Here is a 23,446-nt window from a genome sequence, read left to right on the forward strand (position 1 = left end):
CACACACACACATACACTGAACAGAGAGCAGCGAGTGAGAGGTGGTGAACGATGGCCGTGAGAGGGGAAACCGGGAGCGGGCTGGACTTACTGTCGTGTAAACACGAGCGAGTTCGGAAGTGTGACTCGTAGATTTCGCACGCGCTGTACGACTACACGCAGATGAGTTCACGGTAGATACGTGCTTCCCCTCTTCCCTTACTCTTGCTTGTTACGCTCTGTCTCGCTTTCTCGGTGTATCGCATTCTCTCGTTCGATCTCTCGCGCCATCCTCGTTTCTCGCATCGGCTGGGAGTAGTGCGCGCGCATCGCTGTTTATTGTGCCAGGACTGTAACGCACGGCTGATGAAATGGAGACCGAACAAGGAGAGTCTTCCTTCCTTGAACACAATTTTTTTCACATCGATACGGATCAATCAACATCCTAGCATGCGTATAAGATATAATGAATAGTTTTCATTTGGAATTTCTGTGACAGGTATTACATTTCTTTTTTTCGTATAAAACTTATTTTGAATTTCTTGTTGATTGCAAGTTTGTGTGTGAATTCTTATTAATACCATCATTACACAAGACGTACAGTGAAAATAATTATATATACGAAGCATTAAAATTGATATTAAAAGAATATTGACATAAGAATACATCTTTGTTATATAGACTGCAATTACTTCTTATAATTTGGATTCGATGAAATACTAATGATCTTCTTATTTTAAGAATTTGATAAATTTTGAATTTGCTTTTCAAGTAAAAGAAAGAAATTGTATGTAGTATAAACATTTTTTTACAGCAACAAATCTCTTAAAAATTAAATTATAAAATAAGTAAATTACAACAGAAAATTGCCAAGAGATTATATTCTTATCTAAAAATTATGCTGTACACAAAAAAACGATCTAAACAAGTAATACTCTTTTCAGGATACACACATACAAAACAAGCTGAAAGGTCTTGGATACCTGAAATACAATTGTGAAAGTTAGTCAATGTCTCAAATTCTAGAAAGTATTGACAGTAGGAAACTTCTACACTGAAAACTGCTTGACATCAATTTAATCAAGACCATAAAAATATATAGAGAAAATAATTGTATTCTTTCAATTTTTTCTAGTCATTTTATATACTTATATATCAAATTTGACAGGAAAAAATGAGCAATTAACTGCACTGAATTTATGATATACTATACGACTACATAAGAAATAATTGCAGTCTATATACATTTTATTTTTTCTTATACATTATATAAAATATTTTATATAAGGTATAATTGTAATATACTTTATTCTCTTGCTAGACTTGCATTATTAAACTTAGGCTTGTTATTATTATCAATACGAGATTGCTGCACGGTAAGCATGTTATATTTGTGCTTGTTACTTATCAGAGTTGCAGCGAGGACAACTCGTGAAAAATTCTGTCGTCGACCGCGAACGACATATCGTCAACGAGGCGAGGTTGTATCATACAGGAATCGTTAAAAATGCGCTGATATTGGGATAGGTCGATATTTCGAATTGTAATAAAGGCGCAGGCGTAAAACAAGCGAGAAATTATACGCGACATGTCGACGGCACATTGTTGAATAAAGGACGAAATCGTCCTAAAAAGGATTTTTGGAGGGGAAAGGGGACGGAGGGAAGGTTAAACTAGGGGAACGCGCATATTCGCGCCCGATCTTGGTACGGCACTAGGTTGCAACTTCGCATCGGATTGGATGGCGACCGATGCACACACGGGGCATAATATAAACGGTGTGCACACACCGTCGAGTACTATCGGCGTGCGTACGTCGACAGCATGGAGCGGGGGAGGAGGTACGTGAAGGGCTGGGCAGGGGTCGCGAGACGAAAGGGGAACGAAGAGCGGGGCCCGATTATGCCCGAAGGCTGGCGGACATGTCCGATGCGAAATAGTCGACAATTGACGCGATAGAGAGTTTGGCGAGAAGGTAGCGGGCGAAGGGGGAAGCTACGCTGTTCTCCCGGGTGAACCGCTTCCCCTTTTTCAATTTTATCATGCGATCGACATAGGTATGTATATCGGATCGACGTCGCTATGCGAAATTAGACGAAACGAAATCTATAATGTAATTCTACCCTTCTTCCCCTCCTCGTAACTCAATCGAGATAAATGCGAGCTGTGGATAATTTATTCGAAATATTGTTTCTTAAAAATTATGTACGCAAATTCGAGGTACTGAATTCTTGAAGTATATTAGGTTGTGTTGGAACATGTACCTTGTATCTGTATACACATCTTGTACACATTGTTTGACGATTCTTCATAATTGTAAAGATAAATTTATCGGTGTTTAGTCGCTCCCGTGCCAGCTATGGACGGTCCAGGCACAGTTACATGGGAGGAATTCCTCGAGAATGCAGAAAGGTTTCTTGTTGTCTCAGACGAGATATCAGACGGATGGGAATTTCGCGGGAACAAGGTATATCCTACATCACGTGTATTATTTATTGTTGAATTACTTGTTCATACGAATTCTTACATGTAAACCGAGTAAAAATGCAAAATATGCAAATCGAGTCATTAATATTAACGACGTTCACAATCGTACACATTGTTATTCTTTGAAAATAGATAAAATTTAATAATACTTAAAATAATGCTTAAAGTGGCTTGACTCATGCGCACTTCTAACAAGCATCAAGATAAACTTATATACAGTTGAAAGTATGCCAACGATCAAGAAATAAATTTATTTTGTTTTATTACTGGTTGTTTAGCATGCGGCATTCACAAAATATCATCTTCATATTCTCATAACGATGTTATGCATGCTTAGAATATTCCTGGAAAAGCCTATCTATTCAGAAAAGCCAAATACTTCTTACCATGCGATTCCATCACGAGAAACGGCGGATCGAGCGGCGACAACATCGATGGCGACGATGCCGAGGAATTCCACATAAAATTTCAGGATGATCCGCATGAGACTCCTTCCGTATCCGAAGCACCTTTCATCACCGAGCATCACATCCTGTGGTCAGAGAGTTACGGCGTTCCAGTTCTCTACTTCAATGGATGGAAATCAGGTAACTCAGACGACTCGGAGAGTCGTTGATTGCATAGTAATTGTGAAAAAAAGAAACTATAATTCATCTGGCAAAAAATAAAAAAAATATGTGTCACTTATGAATTATGTGATTCAAAAAAATTTTTCTAAAACTATTAATCTGTTTCCTAGAATGATGTATTTTGTACAACATGATGCATTTCAAAATTTTGAAAATTATAGAAATAAATAGCCAGTTCGCGGTTGTCGACATATTCGTGCTTCCCCTGTCGCATGCATCGTTTATTGATTATAAACGCAAACGTGCTCGCCTATTTCAACATTCGCGCAGATATTCCAACGGTATAATTAATCTCGATAACGCAGTTTTAGCAGAGCGAAAATTGCGTCATGTCGTTCGTATTAATTAACACTGATCATCTTTTATGAATTCATAAATAAAAAAAAGCAATTGTCGTGAGACTTAATGTTTTTTTTAGATTTCCTTGGTATTAACCCAGTGAGCATAAATGAGGCTCAAACGGTCCACGGTTCTAAATTAAATCACATGGAATTATCGCAAACGATTCATCCTATCGTTAGCAGTCCATTCTTGCAATTACATCCATGTCTCACACAGGAATTGCTACGAACTATGCCAAAGAGGTGAGAAACGGCCCTAAATCAAGGGAATAAAAATAAAATAAAAATTCGATACATTAAAAAAATTTATCACTTCTCATTCTTTATTGAGAACTTTATGAATGTTGCAGCAAGAATAAACTCGTCAGTTGGCTGAGCTGCGTGGCATCTGCGGCTCTAAATCTCAAAATACATCCGGAATATTACAAGCTGACTTACTAAAGTCTCCAGCCGTCTTGAACTAAAAGAATGATAAATGTTTGAAACATAATCAGCGAATCCGATATGCAGGTATTGTTTATCAAATTAAATATTTGATAAAAAATTAAGATAAAAATCTTAATTTAAAAAAGGGGAGGATGTATTATATGATTTTCTAAGAAAGGTTAAATAGCCACTTATACCGATGACCGGTCATTCTTGTGTGGATGTGATGACTTATATATCTAATATCTATTCCATGTTTTGAGATTATCTGCGAATAGTGCAGTCTCGCGTCTCGTCTCGAAAATAATTTCAGTCTCGAATATTCGGTGGCAAGAATTTGAATAGAATTCGTTCGCGCACGGCAACGACATGACAGATCTAACATTGACCCATCGGGCGGTCCGGGTAAATTGCTCGCAATTGGGCGCGTTTGCGTTCGCGCGCGCAAGCAACCAAGCAAGAGACCGGAGCGTGGAAAAGAGAGCGCGTAATTAATGCGACCGCGCAGCAATTAATTCGCACAAGGACAATTTGCGTGCGGCCCCGGAATATTTATTCCCAACGAACGCGCAGTTTTCGTGCATGGCAACCGCATACAGCCGGGTGTATTAATGAGCTTGTATTTGCGAGGATTACATTTTCATTCTTTGTGAATAGATAAAGTAATTAGTCATACAATATTAATTGAAACTAAAAGGCATAATTTTTAAGTATTGCAGAGAACTGATCGCTTTGAATGTATAAGTGCACCGTATACCGTTAATGCAGCCGACTATATGCAATGCTCCCGTCTCGTCGCGGCCTACGTTCATATTCGCATCGCACGCGTACCAGCGACTCTCAACCGACCCGGCGTCTGGCATAGAGCGTCTATTGTGATAATCCCGTTAGCCTCGTCTTCTGTGCGTCGGTCTCGGTTTGTGGTGAGCATCCGCTTCGCGAAACACGTGCCGTTTTAAATTACAATAGCAAATATACGACGTTATTAATGTGCGACCTCCATTTTAGATCGCCCCCATGGTTGCCGCGCGTCTTTTTAGTCAAGCAAAAAAAAAAACGTTGAGAAAGTTATTTGTAGCGGTGGGAAGGAGAGGACAACATATTTCGGCTGAATGGAGTAATTTGATTTGTTTCGCATTCGTCGAGAAGTTGATCGGAATGAATTTTTTTGTATGTTAGTTGTAGACAAGAGTCAGAGAAAAGAGCGAATTTTCGTTTATCAAGTTTAGACGACACTTATTAATATTGACCATGTATTTCCGTTAGCACAGGCTGAAAGATCGAGCCGTTAGGAAAAAAAAAAACGGCACGTTCCCCTCTCGTGTGGCTACTAAACGCATACGTAATTGACATCTGCTCGCTGTGCTAATTCACATTAGTATTTGTAACTTTCTTTTGCGTATATATAAAATATATATAAAATATATACTAATGCACAACGAAATATATAAATATAAATATTACAATATATAAATATTAACGAAAGAGATTAGCTCATATACATTTTATTTATACATATATTTCATTGAGGCTTTTTTTATTAACTGCAGCATGTTGAATCTTTGTTTAAAAATTTTAAAATTAAATCAAAATTTGCAATTTGCATTTATGATATGCCGACTAGATAATTATTTTTATTTAAAGCAGCTTAAAGGTAGCATAGAATAAGTGGAAAGCTTTATTTCTTTGTTTATTATAAACCTGAATTTTGGCTGTGTGACCGTGTATATATGATATTTGAATTAAGAACAATTAAGTTAACAACTAAATTAAGAACAATGCTATATTTATAATGAAACTTGCGGATAATAATTTTATTTCTTAGTATCTAATTTACTATTATTTTTTTATGTATAATGTAAAAAAATACTTTGTTACTAAACGAATACAATAATATAAAAGATTTAGTAAATTTTTATACATTTTTTATTCAATTCTTTAATCTTGTATCTTTTTAATTAATTTTAGCCGTAGTACATTGTTCTGAGATACAAATATAGCTTGAAACAGAGCAAAGTAATCCGTCGAGGCGAACAATAGTTACTGGCTCCACCTACGAAGGCGATGTGCCAAGCAACCGTGAAGAAAGGTTCGTCCCCGTCGCGCCCGCGCGCTTTTCGAATGCGAGCTTAGCTCAAATTACCCCGCGCTTGACTATCGCGCGCGCTCTCAATCTCGCGCGGTGCTCTCGCGACCGTCTTCACGCAACAGGAACGGCGGTCGTCGCGTCCCGCGCGCGCGCGCGGATTGCAAGTAGTCTCGCATCTCACAGCTACCGGGTATGGTGTTTCTCCTGAGTGGCACACAAATTTCACGAGAGCGAAAGAACGAACTATTACTCGCCTCTGTAAAGTGAATGGTTGTCGAAAAGAGGTAGAATTTTCTTTGCGAAGCGTTGTGTCCTGAAAATCGATAAAAAAGGAGAAGAGGGAGAGAGGGTGTAATCAACAGGAGGGAGAACGAATCGGAGGTGGATCCTCCGATTGCGCGCCAAAACGGATGCTGTAAATTCCGAAATTCACTCAGTAACCGCGCTAGCTTTAAAAAAACACGGTACGCATTTTTCTTAGATTATCTGAGATTTATTGAGTTAGTTGAGAAGTTAGCTAAGATATCATATCCCACGGGTGCCAATATGGTAAAATTTAAACGGCAGTGCGAGATGAGTGCGCGAAGGCGAGCAAATGCGACACTTCACGTTATTATCCGAATTTTAGGAAGAGACGTTATATCGATCTTTCGCGTGATGTGCGTCGCGTGGGCAGTACCTCCTGACATCTGATTCGTTGCGTACGTCAGACGGAAATAGAAGCGCCCGGATAGAATCCGGGTGACAATGAATTTGCCATGGCGACCGCGCAAAGTCGGTGGCGGAGGAGGATAGAGCGCGAGCGCGGGATTACATATCCTCCCGTAGGACGCTATCCCTCCCATCGTGCGATATTGCAAAGCGTTCGTTGCGTAAAGCCATTCATTCCTTTTCGCCGCTTCGCAACCCTTCCTTCCACCGGTTTACACTGGGTGATATCGAAGATCGTGGTAAGAAATAAAAAAAAAAAAAAAAGATACAGCAACGCAATCTAATAACGTGCCGAAAAGTGGCCGAAATATAGAAGAGAAAGGTGTGACCTCGGGCGATCTCCTCCTCCGACGATCATTGAAAATCATCGACGGGAGACGCACACGTGCCGAAAGCGAGTCGGCGAGACAAGCGCGCGCTTGCTTGTAGATTTAGCGCGATTTTTTGCCTCACCCACCGTGTCCATTTATCTCTTTTTCTCTCGTTCGCCAACTCCATCCTCTTCTCGCGCGCTTTTCGAACGCGTGGCGTGGACGTCACACGCCGCACTATAAAGAAGCAACTTTACGCCTCGCCGCCACAGTCTCGCGATCGTCGCCGCGTTGCGCGTAACCGAGTTCCTTCTCGTTATCCGGAAGCGCAATTAATCGCGATATACTCGACGTACTCGTTTGGACGCAGTGTGAAACCATCGCGACCAGTTGTCAGTACGCTGTGTCATCTCGACGGTATGCTTTGCAACATCTGTTTATGAACACGACAACAATGTTCTCCACGAGATATTAACAAAACGTTGCAAGTAAAAGATAGTAGACCGGACAGCTTCGAAATTTGACAAAGTTGAAAAAAGAACGTTGAAGTTATAGTTGTTCAAAATTAAAATGTGTACTTTGCAAAATATTTTTATCGTTCAGCGATTTTTATGATTATCAACGTACGAAAAAATTCAACGTGCTTGGTTTTATCACAGAATCGAATCATCATTCGTGTAACTTTGATCATTTGAAATTTTACTACACAAGTGTTTTTATACAAGTGCAAATTTTTTTCTATCGCTTAAACACGCGTTATTAGAAACATTCTATATAAATTTTGTTTTATCTTAAAACAAGTCCAAATCTGTTCACGTAAAAAGATACTGACAATGATAATATCTCTTGCTTTCTTCAATTTGACCCTGTTTTTTTTATCAAAAATTTTTCTATATATTCATCTTATCTCTTTTTATAAGAAAAAGATGTAAATAAAAAAAGATTGCACTACAGTGAACATTTATGAAGGCCGTGAGAACGTTGTGTACAGTTCGATACCTTGATTAACGAATGCTCGTGCGGATGATTATGGGTTCGAAGGTTATCGGAATTAATCGAGAAGCGCGCATACACACACATATACACGAGGTATGAGAATCGGAGGCTTAAATTTGGAGCGAGGGCACACCGTAAGGGACAGTTTAGGACTGCTTCTATTGCCAATCGTCCCGCGCTTGATTGCACACTACACGTTTATAAGGCTTATATGCCGAATATCGCGACGGTCGGCGAGGCGTGAAATATATCGTCGGCTATTCCGCGCGATTAACTCACGAGTCGTCAAACCACTTGTGCATCTCTCGAATAATAATAATCGTCATGTTCAGTCTCCTTTCGTCTCCACGTCGGAATGATAATTGAATCGCGATATGCGTGATACGTAAACTAACTTAATAACGACGATCGAGAGCAAATTATATCGCAAGTGGAGTTATTACATTTAAAAATTGATAATTGCAACATTCTATCGATTATCGCTTAGTCTTAATTGTTGACATTATCGTTAATATCCAATTTAAGAGAAAGATAAGCATATATAGTTGGGTGAAATATAATTTTTGTCATAATTGATTTACAATCTCGATTTACGATTAGCAACTGTTTATCTTTCCACATAACGTATTACATGATAGATTATACGTAACACTGCGCGCACGTGTTGCGTTAGTTGTCTCGTGCTCCATCGATTGACTCGTTCTAAGTTTCTTTTTCAGCAGTATTAAGATATCAAATGTATGAAGGGAAAAAAAGAGAAAAGAATCGTGTATTGATACTAACACATTTTTCGTCGACAAGTTGACAAATCATTACAGCATAACGATCGTAACATCTGTCACTGTCATGTTACATCGAAAAGGTAAACAGCAACGAAATCGGATTATGTATTCAAGCGGATTTGTTTGCGCACTCGCGGGTTGAGCACTTGTTCCTGACGTGTCTCGCGCGTTATGTAAAAACGATGGTAGATTACTGCTCATTAATATCATCATGCGTTTGATAACAAGCATTAAAAATAAATGCCTTAATATACAGAGCTTATTATGACCGATTGAGAAGCCTAAATTATCAGTTTTCAACACGTTGTTAATGCTTTGTTACAGATAACGACAAGGTTGCTATATCATCTTCCCAAAATTGTCTGCTTCAGAAGTCGCCAAAGTGGCGTAAGCAGTACGCTCCTCATATCAAAACATAACAAGATTTATTTGGAAAAGGAGACACAAGAGGAAAAGATAGACCAAACTGCCGACGGTTCATTGATAGTGAAAAAGCTTGTTTCCGTAGCGAGGTGCGCATCGGACGTGGCCGAAACGAGAGAAGAATCTCCAGCGGCGGATCATCCGTAATCGAGTGGACAAACTGCCGACAAACAATAGGGACCTGGTCGGCGGCTTCCGATGGGGTCGTAGCCGCCCGTGCAAACGCGCGTATTCGTAACAGTATATCGCGATGATAGGCTAGTAGCCGGTAGCGGCAGGAAGAGATCGTCGTAGGGGGAGATCGCCATAGCTAATCGTACCACCCAAGGTGGCACAGATTGAGAGAGCCCCAACAGCATACATCCTCTCCTGGCTAACAAGATACCCAGCGTCCATCCAGTACGTGCGCGCCGTTATCGTCGCATCGTTACGGTGTGTATCGTGTGTACCAACTTCCGTTCATACGATTCAATGCAGTAAATCCTGCATCTGCAAGTCGCTAGATTATAGATTTCTTCGTATTACAGAGAGAAAAAGGATCAATCGGTGGTTACGCTAATCGACGCTGAAACGACGAATCCTTCGCCCCCATCAACCGCGCGATCTCTTTTTTTCATCCATTCTCTGTCGCTTCTCGTTCCTCTTGGGATTTCCGCCGCAACGTCACCAGCTCGACGTGTATTTACTCCCGAAGAAAAGACGACGTGAGAGGGATAGAGAGATAGAGAGGGACAGATTCGCGCTCTTAGTGCCCCTCGACGATTCAGCTCCGGCGATCCTCTTCCCCATCGGGACGCGCCGCTTCCGGTTAACTGGAAGTGACGCTCTATGTAAACGATTGCCGAGCGGTTTTCATTGGAACACGCAGGACGCAGGAAGCATATCATGGAAGTGGCAAGCGAGCTGTAAGTACGATCTTGTACTCTACGATAACATAAAATCGTTATTTTTATTCCTTTTCATCACTCAGTAGCGAATAATTCAACTCATTAATGAATAGCAAAATTTTAATAAGATAGAAATTTATGTGCTCGCATATTAGTCTCGAAGTGGTTTTTTTCTGCTCATAATGATGCAAGTTCCGGATAATTTGTTTAAATCATATGTATTACATTATTATGATGACCTATCATCACCGAACTGCTGATAACTATGTGCGACACGTGTACTGAATAAACTTTAATCTTTGCCACTTGGATCTTCTTGACCCAATTCTTCGCGAGATTTGTTTTCGGGATCATTAATTTTCTTTTATCTCGTGCTGCGCAGTTTTTTTAGAGCAATTCAAAGAGTCGACAAAAAAGTAAATAAATTCACATAATAATATTTCATTCATATGTATATTTTTATGTAGAATATAAGAATAGAACAGAATATAAGCATGAACACTTCAATATCCCAAGCTGCAATAGCACTTTTTTAGTTCTTTATTTTAAGCAATTTTTTTTTTTTAACACTTTTAGCACCTTCAAGTCTATTCAAGATCGTCATACACATTTATATAGCGCGTCTTATGCATATATTTGCAGTCGCGGTGAAACAAAACGTTTATATTGACACGTTGCATGTCATCTTTTATTCTTGAATCAAATGGGTTTCAGTCTTGTTAAAACAAACTGAGCACGATACAAGAAGTGCGACCTCAATTCTTCTTTGTAATATATTGTTTTGTCAAGTCATAAATAAAGAGTTACGATACATTTATAACGAAATGATAATTTTAAATCTAAAGCTTAACTCAATGACGTTAATCGTGAAAATGCCGTAATTAAGCGCATATTTTATCGCAAAATGTGACGCACTTGAACTTATTGCGCTTGTCGTAATTTATTGCGCGTTGTGTGGTATGTGTATCGAGAAAAAAAACATGGAGATTAGAGAATAAACATTAGTACTCGTTTATCTTGCATTATATCGCGTGTTGCTTATGATAAACATATAACGTAACATGTCAATAGTTTGCTTTACGAAATACGAGAGTGTGAAGAGCGAGGCGCGATATTTTTCATAATTAACTTTTTTGCATTTATCGCGACTCGTTATTAAAAACCGCTTGTTTCAATGACAAACATCACATCGTGAATGGTAGTCTGTATATGTATGCAGTTGATCCATTATACGCCGCCGTCATATATCGCATTCAGTGGCAACATGATTCATTGGTACAGAATTCTATAATGGCAACAGCGGTGCTTGGGTACTCATTAAATCATTGTTAGGCTTGCTCTTTGCGATAAGGAACGGAGGGTAAGAGAGAGAGAGAGAGAGAGAGATGTTTGCAACTGCACGGGCAGTATAAGAAATCATCACTGATTTGTAATTAGATTCTGCGTAGATGCAGTATCTGCGGCCAAGATGTGCGTATCTTGTAGACAGAACGTCTGGAAAAGAAATATTTATAGTCACTTTATGGGACGTAGATTATGATTGGCGACTAAAATTTACAATACTTTGAATTCTGTTTGTTTCAAACATTTGTTGTATTACATAGCAGAAAACATTTATGCTTAATAGATAATTCTGTCGCAAAATCATCCAAAATAGGCTTTATAGTTTGACAGAAATGTTTATATTATTACGATGTAAATTTGGAAAGAAAGTTACAATGCAAATTCTTTGATTTAAAAAATTATATTTGTTCTTACGTGCTGTATTTCTGATGTTACATAATACAGAATATTATGATTTGCAGAATTTAATTGCAAAATCGTCTAAGCGTCTAATGATAAAAACCAGTTAGAAAAGAAAAAAAACAGTTACGCTGCGAACTCTTTTATTGCAAAAATTGCGGTTAAATATAAAAATCGGATTTCAGACACATCCGGTAGAAATGTACGCCAATGAAATATGTTATCGTGGATGCGAAAGTGTGCGGCATAACGTCCACACACATTTGGATATGTACTGATAAGGAAATACGTGATTCGCTTCTATCGTTTGAAGCGCTGCAACTGCAAATTTGTCTTGTATCTTGCACGATCGCTGCGTGGTCGATAAAATTTGATTAGACAACAGGCGTGTGCCGTCTTCGTGTGTTTTCACATCGCGTGAGCGATCTCACGCAGAATCAGCCGCTCTTAATGAGCTTTGCGACATATTGACCCGGAATAAATATTATTGACAGATTCCGTATATTTCTTCTGTATAAATTTGTACACTCTTGACCGACAACAGTTTAATGACGCGATTAAGAAAGATTACTTTCCTGTTGAAACCTCGTATCTTCCGATTTATTATGTCTAAAGATGTTATAGCGTGCACGTGTACATGTGTAGAAACGAGCTGCGGTTGCCGCAACTCGCGTGCTAATTATTCAAATCTAGAAGGACAAAAACAGAATAGGGAAACCCATAGGCAGCGTGTAACATTTTTTATTTTTCGACACCGCCTTTTATGGCATCTGAAACCGGACGCTATACGCAAAGTTAATTTCTTTGCGCTACAGTTACGGTGTATACGAAGTAATTCTAATTGCGGTGCGAAAATTCGAAGCAAACATTTGCGAATCAATGAATTCTTTTTTTTTTTCCTTCTCGATGAATGAAATGTCGAGTGTCAAAGAGATTTTACGAGTAGCGTGTGTAATATTCTTTTTTTTGGCATCCATCCAATAACGTCTATCTTTTGAAATATACAAGAGGGAAGGAGAACCCTCCCGCATCGTAAATTTCACATTAGTGTCAAGTGCACCTTCTTACGTAAGTGACGTATTCAACAAGTCATTTGCCGCAGATAATTTTGGAGCTTTTATTTCTGCGCCAACTTCGTACCATGCAATATAACATTGAGCCTTCAGCTTGATGTCGCATGTCATTGTCCTAAGTACAATTCACGTCTGTCGCATTTATTAATTTATTGTCGATTTTGTAAGCTGAAATGGGAACTCGATGTAGGAAACGCTCCAAGAAAATCAATCCTGCTTTCTGTTTTGCACTGATCTCTTTTAACAAGTTACGACTAACTTCTTTAATCGCGCAGTTTTCATAAACATACTTGTTCTGTAAAACAATCATCGTTTTATTACTTTCTTTCCGCGAAACACACATGGTTTCATTTGGCGTTCGAGAAATAAAATTTTTACAACGTTATCTCGTTAAATAAAAAACTTGGCTGTTATTCGAGACGATGCGCGTTGAGGATCGCGGCAAGGTGATACCTTTTAACTCCAGTATTCAGCGCAATTCGCGATCGCGCTCTTGATTAAATAATGTAACGTAAAACCGCGTTGGGAGAAAAAAAGAGCCACGCCGGAAACGCGCAAGTTCTATGGTTAATAGAACTGATGTTAATTCTCAGGGCCGACGTTTTCTCATCCGGCGGATGGTTTGCGCGAACCGGGATTGTTTTTCAACAACGAGTCGCATAATCCGTTCTGTCACCCTACTAATAACAGCCCAGCTTTATCGCGCTATATCGGCAGATGAATTAACTAGCACAATTAAAAGCATTCCGCGCCGTCGTCGTCTTCGTCATCATTCGTTTAACCATTTGCCCAGCTTTCTGGGTCAATTGCCGAATTCCCAGCCGTCGCGGAATTGTTAAATGACATCGAGTTACGAAATTCAACTAGAAACTTATCATCCGTCTGACAGATATTTATATATGTTTAGAATTAACGATAAGAGAGATAAGAATATTTGGTCAGTGTGTTAGTAAAGCGCAAAAGTGGAACGCGATACGGCGTTAAATGGGCGCGAATTCATCCGGAACTTCGCTGTGAGGCGGAAATAATAGAGTCGTACGCGAAACGATCCTTGACAAATGCCCACACGTGTGCACGCTTATCGCGCTTTTTATCATGACAATCTGCGTTAAGTCAGAAAATTTATCACGGAGAGTGCTCTCACTTTCGTTTTCCTTTCGTTATTAAAACAAGTTACGTGACGATTATTTGATAAACGTCTGTGACACCCAACAACATGTGATGCAACGTGTCGCGTGCTGGTTTACAATCGCGAATTCTACACTCGCGAGTACGTATACCCAGAAGATCTCTGAAGTGCGTAAACTGTTAAAAATATTTGGCAAAGTTCATTAGAATCTAATTGCATTTTATGTTAATTCTGATATTTGTTTTTTAATTTGGTGGTAATTTGATTCTTTCTATTTTTATTGGGTTTGCCGCTTCTTCGTGAATTTTACATAAAGTTATCAATTTTTATTCTAAGAGCCCGGAGTTGTTTAAATTCAGCGTATAAAAATTTATTTCTAGAAAAAAATGAAAAAATGTATTGGAGTCAATGACAGGACTATTTTAGTTCATAAAAATTTATTTAAAACCCTGCAATTCTGTTTTTTTAATTTTACTTGACAAATTTTGCACTAACTTAATACTATAATAAAATTGAGGTTTATGTAAATAAAAAATTAGTTCAAAGAAATTCTAATTTATCTAAATTGATGTCTAGAATTTTATAAAAAACAGAACTGAAATCTGAGTCAATTGAGACATTTGAGATTTATACATTGCCAGAACATAACAGTGCGCCTTTGAAAAACCATTAGATACAGACGAAACCATATCGAATAGATCGGTGACGTAACCAGTGAAAAGTTACACAAGTTGTTATCCCTGACCGGCTTTTCGGCTGACACATGCGTTTAAGATATTTGTATCGATTGTATGTCGATGACATTTTAACAACCACATATCTTTTTTTTTTACCTAAATTTACAATAAATTAATTGTATATTCGACGTAAGAATTTTTTATTCCACCCACACGAATGTCACACTCGATGCGATTCGTGCTCTTTTGCCTTTTACGTACTTTATAGCGTCACGCACATAATTACGCGCGGATGAATTCCGCATGTATAGCGTATCGTAAAGTGCAAAAACGAAAAGGAATGCGACGTTATTATGCGATACGTATTTTTTTTATGTCGCATAATAGACTGTCCAATGAATGCAGAAATAACGTTGCGTAATCATCTATTAATAATCAAAAATTCTTCCGTATTCTAACCGAGATGTTTTTCGAAAAGCGAAAATAAAAATAAATATGACAAAAATACAATTTAAAACGCTGGCTCTTAATAAAAAACTCTAGAGGCCATTTTAGCATTTTAATAAAACATGCTGAAAAATTTGGGTAATAAAAAAGATTGTTGTCCATAATAAAAATTGTTAACGAGCAATTTGGTTCTTACTAAGAAATATTAATGAACACTTTGACTACCAATAAAAAATGCTAAAGAGCATTTTGGCTCCCAATAAAAATGTTAAACAACATTTTGGCTTCTAAGAAAAAAAAAACATTTTAGAACTTGATAAAAATTTCAGTGAAAGTCTCATTATATATATCTCTCAAGGTAGTATTAAACTTGTTTTCCAGTAACTTTCAAAGAAACATCTGCGCTATATTAGTGGATTAAATAATGTGCGTGACACTAAAATGTTTATCATTCGCTTGATCCTTTAATTTCATAATAACCGCAAACCGTGTCAGTAAACGCAATACCATAATAATAAAAATGCGGTCTCTTGTAATTGGCTCGTGCGCTAGTATACACCAATGAAAGATTGGCAGATCGTTATCTTGTGGTGTTAATAAAGCTTATCCAACGACAATTCGTCGCAGTGTAATTTCTCATCTTTCACTGACAACGTCCAAGTGTAGGAACACGTGTGGGTGCTATTGATATACTTCCGTGTATTATTATTGTAATAATGCATATAGTCGCGTCATCGCTGAATTAGAGTTACCTGGCAGTGGCAACTTTCCCGTTATTTAGTCCACTATAGAAAATTCCTATAAAATCTCAATATTTGATAAAATAAAAGGATAGAATAAAATACTGAATCTTCTTTTTTACGCGCGTACTTTGTACAACTGTTGTGTCCGTCTATGTCATGCTTTTAATTATTTCTTCGCGAATGCTTCTAAGATTACGTGTATCTTAAAGAATTATGCATGAAGTTTATTAGCTTTAGTTGGTTTAAAACGATGTTTTAAAACAGTCTGTGCTTAACCGCAGAGGAAATCGTTTCGAAAGGTGCTAGACTCGCGATGAATTGCTCGCGGTAGCAGCATTGCGAGAGTTGCCGCTGCCAACAATCGAAAAACGTGCAAATCATTAATATTCGAATCACACAAAGTGAGATAAAATTTGCAAATATATTGTTTTGTGCAATTTTGGTTGTACGAGTATTATGAATGCTGATGGAATAGGGTAAGCAAAATTTATTTGTGATCTATTTGTGATGCGTAAAAATGACATGCATTTATTTTATTAAATAATCAACGATAAGAATAACGATAGTAAATAGAATTTGTAAAAAATGAGTTTCCAAGTTTACAGAATTGTAAAACTACAAAATAGTTTACAACATCGCGCGAAATAATCCCAGCAATAAAAGACTCACTGATTTATCTATATCTATATCTTGTCGGTGACAGATTACAAATTGTCAGTAGGATTCAGAGAAAATCCGACGTTTCTAAGACTGCTACCAAGACTGATATTAATAGGGATTAATTGTTGATACGCTCTTAAGTGTTGATATTGCATATAAAGATATTTAAAGTTTCCCGAAAGATAAACTATAATTTTGATTTATACAACAGATAAATTTATATCACACAAATTTAAGTTTTGGCATTAGTAATATTACGTGTGTTTATTGATTGTCGCATGTTGCGAAAAGCTTTATGTCGCTGTCTATAACTTTCAAGGTTTTGTAGAAGATGCGGAAAAGTCACGTTCGCTGCCAAGAAGGACAATATATAATATATAATGAATATTGTACTTGCGAATAATAATAATAAATATTTTGCATTTGAAAATGATAAAATTATATAATATATAATGCACTTGCGTACATTTATTATGTAAGATTAGCTATTCAAAGTTGCATCTTTTGAAGTCAATTTATTATCAGCGATTTATTATTCATCATAATCTCTCTCTACTCAAACACATTTAGAAACGTTCTTAGTAACGAAAATAATCAAACTTTCTGTCACAGAAAAGTTTCACGCAAGAAGAAGAACAGTAGATATGAAAAGAAATCCATATATTGCTGATGCGCGTTTATTGTTGAGTTATTAATATCTTTTGAGGACAACTTGTTATCAGCGGGTTATTCATATAATAATAAATCTCTCTGTTCAAATATCTTTAGTAACATTCTTAGATATAAAAAGAAATACATATTCTGTTGATACATTTTAGATCGCCGCTATCGGGGGCGGAGAACCAGGGCAAAATCAAGGAAAGAAGCTCATATTACCCGCAAGAACCCAACAAGAGGCCGCAGACTAGGGGTGGCAGGGTGCGGTCATGCCTGAAACATAACGCGCTGACTATACTGACTGTGGGTGGTGTTATCGGTGGCGTGGTACTCGGCATAATCCTGCGAAACTCGCGAGAGAGATGGACACCCCGCGAGATCATGTACATCAATTACGTCGGCGACTTGTTCCTGCGTATGCTCAAGAGCTTGATCTTGCCATTGATAGTCTCGAGTTTGGTGTCGGCCATCGGCTCGCTCGATCTATCGCTCAGCGGCAAAATCGGTGCGCGTGCGATCGGTTATTACATGGTCACGACCGTCTGTGCCGTTGTATTAGGTCAGTAGAACCTCATTTGCCCCTTCAATTCAATTATTTATATCATCATATCTATAAAATAATTTTTATCACATTAATCAAAGCAAAATTATTTTATTTTGTGAAAGGATAATGATAGATGAAGAAATTTCCGTTCTAAATCGAGACGTAATTAATATGGAACAATAGACAGTATCGGCTGCATCTTTTCGCACAGCTGAACGTATTTAGTGTTTAAAACGAATGTGTCCCGAGGTTAAACGAAATGATTGCTCAACGGCGGCGACAATGCGCGCGAAAGAAGGAGTTGTTTGCTATCAAAGAATCGCGCCGGGCATCTTTAATTTCTCGGTGATAATAAGAATGCATTAACGATGTTACATTTCTGAGAAACGACGAAATGATGCAACAAACAGCAGATGGCATGGTCCCCGCGCATTTACATATCGCGGAAAGTCGTGTGATAGCCCTGAATTCTTGTGACTCATCTCAGTTAATTAATGAATGTGCACGACTGAGGAAGAATCGCGACAACACACGCGCGCACGCGAAAAGATTACTTGGGCACATTATCTCAGAGGGAGTCTGCACGAATTTGTCTTGCAACATCGTCGGACAGATATGACGTTTTATTACTTTAGTTTCAAGATTAGACCGGTTATAACTCGATTTATGCATATCGTACGCTCAACTTTTCCTCTGGCGTCAATCCTTCTTCTTCTTCTTGCGATATCATCGTGCCAGCTGGACGATTCTATTTCTCGCCATCATGTCATCGCACTTATTTAGCGAATTCTTCTCATTCGTGATTGCGATGTAGAGTAAATCAATAAAACACAACGAAATAAACGTTCGCGTATTGACTTATTAATCTTGTTGAGATTTTTATCATAAAACTGCGAACCAACATTCTTCTTATTTCCTTCACTCGAAATATTTGTTTCCATTATTTATAGTGTGTAACGGTGAGAATTGATTTCAGGTATAATTCTCGTCATTTCGATCCAACCTGGAATTGGCAGTTCCACAAAGGAGAGCAAAATAGTGACACGAAATGTTTCCACCACCGACACTTTGATGGACTTAGTTAGAAACATGTTTCCGCCGAATCTCGTACAAGCTTGCATCGCTCAACATCAAACCGATCTCAAGCCGCCGCCAAATACCACCAATGGTAATCATTTTTTTATATCTTAACTTGCAGCGAACATGGCATGAATTTCAGCGACGAAACGAGTCGTTCTTATTCATAATATAATTTAGCGTTTAATGTTATTAGCTCCCATAGAGGATTGGGAAATAGTGGAGAAGGAAGTGTCCGGCACCAATATTCTCGGCCTCGTTGTATTCGCGACGGTATTGGGCATCGCTCTCGGTAAAATGGGACCGAAGGCCAAGCCGTTATTAAACTTTTTCGAGTCGCTATCCGGCGCTATGATGTTAATAACCAACTGGGTCATCTGGTAAGACTTGCAAATTAGTATGCGCTTCTCAAAGCACATTAAATTTTTCAAGGAAAATTCACGTATTAATTGCATAACAACGTCGATGTTGCGTAATATTGTAGTTACGATCGCGTAACTGTCGTGATGATCGCACATTTCCGCTCGTATCGCACGTCGCTATTCTTTTCCTCAATAATTAAAGAATCTTAAAATAATTTCTGTTTTATTTCAGGTTGTCACCGGTCGGTGTACTCTTTCTGGTCGCCTCCAAGATTACGGACATGGAATCATTGGACGTGGTGGTCGCCCAACTCGGAATGTACTTCCTGACTGTGTTAATTGCTCTTCTCATACACGGCTTCCTGATACTGCCGGGGATGTACTTTCTTCTTACGAAGAAAAACCCGTATAGTTATATCTCGAATATGGCACAGGCGCTCGTCACTGCCTTCGGCACATCTTCGAGCTCAGCGACGCTGCCTATCGCTATCGGCTGTCTCGAGGATAGAAATGGCATCGATTCGCGCGTCACCAGATTCGTCATGCCGATTGGAGCCACCGTAAACATGGATGGAACCGCCTTGTACGAAGCTGTAGCTGCCATTTTTATCTCGCAAGTGCGCCAAGTCGGTCTTTCCTTTGGACAACTGGTAGCAGTAAGGTGAGTCTTCCTGTTCATTTCTTTTTCTTATCACAAAAAACTGAAAATATTGAAAGATATACAGAGTTCAAGAAAATTTTTCATCCTCTTTATTTTGTGATTGACTAATTCGTGCGAAAAACAATATTTGTTGAATAAAATATGCTAGGTTTCTTTGAAAATAAAATTGATGTGTTTCTTTTTTCGCATAAATCAGCGGATTGCAACATAAATGGGATGATAAATTTCTTTCGTTTTCCATCTCGTATATTTTTATTTTATTTCTATTAATATATTTATTTTAGTATCACGGCAACTGCTGCCAGTATTGGTGCGGCTGGAATCCCGCAGGCCGGTCTAGTGACCATGGTCATGGTATTGGATACGGTTCGACTTCCTGCCAACGACGTATCGTTAATTCTTGCAGTCGATTGGTTATTGTAAGTGCTCTTCTTATATATGCTTAATTGTCTTATTATTTTAAAGAGCGTTTTCATTTTTTTATCTCTTTCTGTTTGCAGAGATCGTTGTCGAACGACGGTAAACGTCATCGGTGACTCCCTCGGTGCAGGAATTGTTCAGCATCTGAGCAGGAACGAGCTCGCATCATTGCCGCACACTTCACAACAGACGCAGAACGGGGCCGATTGCCATGCGACCACGTCGATATGAGCTAATGTTCGCTAATCGCGGCCTGCGTCTCCTCGACTGACGATTGCGAAACCACTTCGCAATCGGGGGATCGACCATCTACCACGGCAAACATATTCGCACTTATCGCGCGGTTTATCGCCCATCAAAACGTTGCCATAGCTCGCTAATTGAACTTGCAAGAGCCCGATATTAAAAAAATACTAAAAATATACGAGCAAATAAATTAAAATTAAGATTAGGATTAAGAACACATAAATAAATTTGTGGTCAACAAAATGATACTGCTTGTTACAGATGTCATGTCTGATTTCTATTCTATTCGAGTCTTAATAAGTTATTCTAGAATTTCGAAAAGTATATATACAGCACAGACGATATGTGTATCTTTACAATCGTACAAGATGGTCGATGAACGCGAGTTACGGTTCTGAGAAAGTGTTCTTGCGTACTCAGTAAAGTGTTCTGTTTTTAACTTAGTCAAATAATTGGTTTAGTATTAATCGTACCATATAAACCAGACTATAAACGAAGGGAACAATAAACTATATCACTGTATCGCCCTATCGTAACGCCATTTTTGCGATAAATGCATGCGGAATGCGATGCGCAATCACTTTTCGATCATCTGTATACAAGTATTGTACAATTACTTTCGGTAGTCACTTAATTGAGTCACGACATCCATTCCGCGATACAAAGTACACGTACGTAATGGTAAGGAAATCAGATGTTAATTATCAATACGTTAACTCGCGGTGCGAGCAAAGAGCGTCCTTCAGATGATTTCGGAATATAAGATGTGCTTGAAACTAAATACTTCTTAACGTTAGTAATTGTAGACCTCATTAAGCAATCTTGCTTGTGAAATGTATGTATATATGTATGTATATGTATATATATATACATATACATACATATATATACATATATACATATACATATTTGTCTTCCATTGCGCTTAATAAAAATTACGCTTGATAATGTACTGCGCATCACATTTGAGTGACTACAAAATCTAGTTTTTCTCCGCGAATTATTTACGTTTCTTTTTCAAGTGCATTTAAAATTGCAGTAAAATTTTCACGAAAAGCGACAAAAAGCAACAAAATTTTGCTATTATTTTTTTATATGGAAATAGAAACGGAAATGTAATTCTCTACAACTATTTCGTAACGAGTAGGAAATAATGCAATTTGTGCCATAAAATATTGCCAGTGTGATTATCGACTATAGCTTTTACACTTACTTGATACCCAGTGAAGAAAGCAGACTTAATTTAATAACTTTGATACTATTGACAACAATCAGCTATGGGACCCTTAAGTATGAAGCAACTTTGATCATATTGCCTTTCTATAAATTTTGAAAGTACAACAAAATATAAAAGTTTTTGCATTTTATATGTTTCTACGTACCAAAAATTCATTAAATGGTAATATGTAGAAAAAGAATGTATAACTATAACTTCAAAAAGCATGCACACTTTATTAACATATTAATAATGAAAAGTAAAATCCGTACTTAAGGGTTGTAATCCCTTTTCTTTTTACTGGCACAACTAAAACAGTTTTGCGTGACGTGAAGTATAAATGTAAATAAAATAACAAAAAGATTAATGAATTAGTGAACAAATTCCTACTAGCCGATTTTTTCATGCAAATTTTTTGTTAAAAGATCTTTTTGTTATTTTTTTATAAAAAATTGTTTTCTAAATTTGTCTAAAAAATGGTGCTGACGAACATGTTACTATTTTTTGGTATTATTGTTATGAAGAATAATTAACATGTTTGTTGAAAACTTGTATGTTATCAGTATGCAAATAAAAGCTGCATGCAGATAAAAATGCGTATATAAAATGTATGGCAACTATTTGCAATGTAAATCTATCAAATGTTATTAGCATAATGAATAATATCAATATATGGATTAATATATGATGTAATCAAAGTATATAAGCAGAAGTTGATTGTTTGCATGTGATTAACCGAAACAGAAGCACGATGCTTATACACAGAGATCTCCAGGGCCATCATCAACATAAAGCACTGATGTATTGTACAAAAATTTATTTAGCTCTCTCAAAAAAAAAAAAAAAAGAAAGAAAAATTTTTGAAGGGTTGTAATAGTTCTCTGGAGACTTTATATGTAATGTATAATAAACATTTTGTTCAAACATTTAAAAATCTGTGAAGAAATGTTAAAAGGACATCCAAGTAAATTTTAATCCAATGTAAATTGAAATTTGTCTAGAAATTAATTTCAAAACAAGCATGCAACGTCACATTGTTCAATTTTCAAACGCTATCTAGTTTCGCGCCGCGATGACTCATGAAGGTATATATTCAGATAAATTTGTTTAGCCCATAAGCATGTGCATAAAGAAATAGACCAATCCTATTTCTTATGCATATGCTTGTGCGCTATAAATTTGCCTGAATATATCCTAAAACCAATGATGCCAAAAGCATGTAACGTGTGAGTCGCGTCTGAATTTTGGTATCACTGTTCGTAACCGAAGTCAAGAATTGCAAAATTGCTCCGCGTCATTCGTTATTTTTGACCGTCGTAGGCGAGTATCGCGTTCGAGCAAGTATCAGCGGCGTTAAATAAATGAACATGCAAATGTCGTATCAATAATTATCGAGGTATGTGAAACTAATTAATTATGTTTTCCGATGATCGCGTATATGAAAGCAATGCTTTTCGATGATATTTATTCGACGCAAAATGGACATGCGCCGACGCGATCATTTCATTTCATATAACTGAATGCAACGCTTCACCGTGTTATTTGCGCTTTTTAACCATAAAAATCGGTGTCAGAAGTCGAATGTTGTAAAAATTGAATTACAATAATTATAGCGCGTTATCGAAGCATGTTATTATTGCCTGACGATATTCAGTTTGCTTGGTTTTTTGCAATGTGCACTTTGAATAGGCACTTGTACGACAACATTATGCGACCGCCATCTTACAATT

At 37.6% G+C, this 23,446-nt stretch overlaps 2 protein-coding genes across 8 annotated transcripts; both read left to right on the forward strand.

Moving 5' to 3' along the window:
* Nucleotides 1-31: 31 nt before the first annotated feature.
* Nucleotides 32-5,775, forward strand: Atg10 (Autophagy-related 10). 4 transcript variants are annotated; one of them, XM_067349450.1, is made up of 6 exons: nt 32-173; nt 2,322-2,446; nt 2,804-3,053; nt 3,514-3,679; nt 3,787-3,946; nt 4,574-5,775. In XM_067349450.1, the coding sequence occupies exons 2-5, from the start codon at nt 2,339-2,341 to the stop codon at nt 3,875-3,877; spliced, it is 615 nt and encodes a 204-aa protein (XP_067205551.1). In that variant the 5' UTR covers nt 32-173; nt 2,322-2,338; the 3' UTR covers nt 3,878-3,946; nt 4,574-5,775. The 4 variants fall into 4 exon arrangements, with proteins under 4 accessions (XP_067205551.1, XP_067205571.1, XP_012217092.1 ...); XM_067349470.1 differs by having other exon boundaries at nt 4,871-5,775; XM_012361669.2 differs by lacking the exon at nt 32-173 and adding an exon at nt 186-478.
* A 203-nt stretch (nt 5,776-5,978) lies between these two features.
* On the forward strand, nt 5,979-22,650 carry LOC105668970 (excitatory amino acid transporter 1-like). 4 transcript variants are annotated; one of them, XM_067349328.1, is made up of 9 exons: nt 5,979-6,415; nt 9,076-9,606; nt 9,685-10,079; nt 17,352-17,749; nt 18,711-18,902; nt 19,008-19,191; nt 19,406-19,834; nt 20,119-20,253; nt 20,335-22,650. In XM_067349328.1, the coding sequence occupies exons 3-9, from the start codon at nt 10,060-10,062 to the stop codon at nt 20,483-20,485; spliced, it is 1,509 nt and encodes a 502-aa protein (XP_067205429.1). In that variant the 5' UTR covers nt 5,979-6,415; nt 9,076-9,606; nt 9,685-10,059; the 3' UTR covers nt 20,486-22,650. The 4 variants fall into 4 exon arrangements, with proteins under 4 accessions (XP_067205429.1, XP_067205423.1, XP_067205426.1 ...); XM_067349322.1 differs by having other exon boundaries at nt 9,702-10,079; XM_067349325.1 differs by lacking the exon at nt 5,979-6,415 and adding an exon at nt 7,223-7,390 and having other exon boundaries at nt 9,702-10,079.
* Nucleotides 22,651-23,446: the final 796 nt, after the last annotated feature.

The sequence above is a fragment of the Linepithema humile genome, chromosome 1 (assembly GCF_040581485.1).
Source record: "Linepithema humile isolate Giens D197 chromosome 1, Lhum_UNIL_v1.0, whole genome shotgun sequence".
Taxonomy (NCBI): domain Eukaryota; kingdom Metazoa; phylum Arthropoda; class Insecta; order Hymenoptera; family Formicidae; genus Linepithema; species Linepithema humile.

Coding starts and splice junctions, on each gene's coding strand:
- Atg10 (XM_067349450.1), top strand. CDS start 2,339: ATGGACGGTCCAGGCACAGTTACATGGGAGGAATTCCTCGAGAATGCA. Junction 2,447..2,803: donor GGGAATTTCGCGGGAACAAG/GTATATCCTACA, acceptor ATGCATGCTTAG/AATATTCCTGGAAAAGCCTA. Junction 3,054..3,513: donor CTTCAATGGATGGAAATCAG/GTAACTCAGACG, acceptor TGTTTTTTTTAG/ATTTCCTTGGTATTAACCCA.
- LOC105668970 (XM_067349328.1), top strand. CDS start 10,060: ATGGAAGTGGCAAGCGAGCT. Junction 18,903..19,007: donor GCCGCCAAATACCACCAATG/GTAATCATTTTT, acceptor TAATGTTATTAG/CTCCCATAGAGGATTGGGAA. Junction 19,192..19,405: donor ATAACCAACTGGGTCATCTG/GTAAGACTTGCA, acceptor GTTTTATTTCAG/GTTGTCACCGGTCGGTGTAC.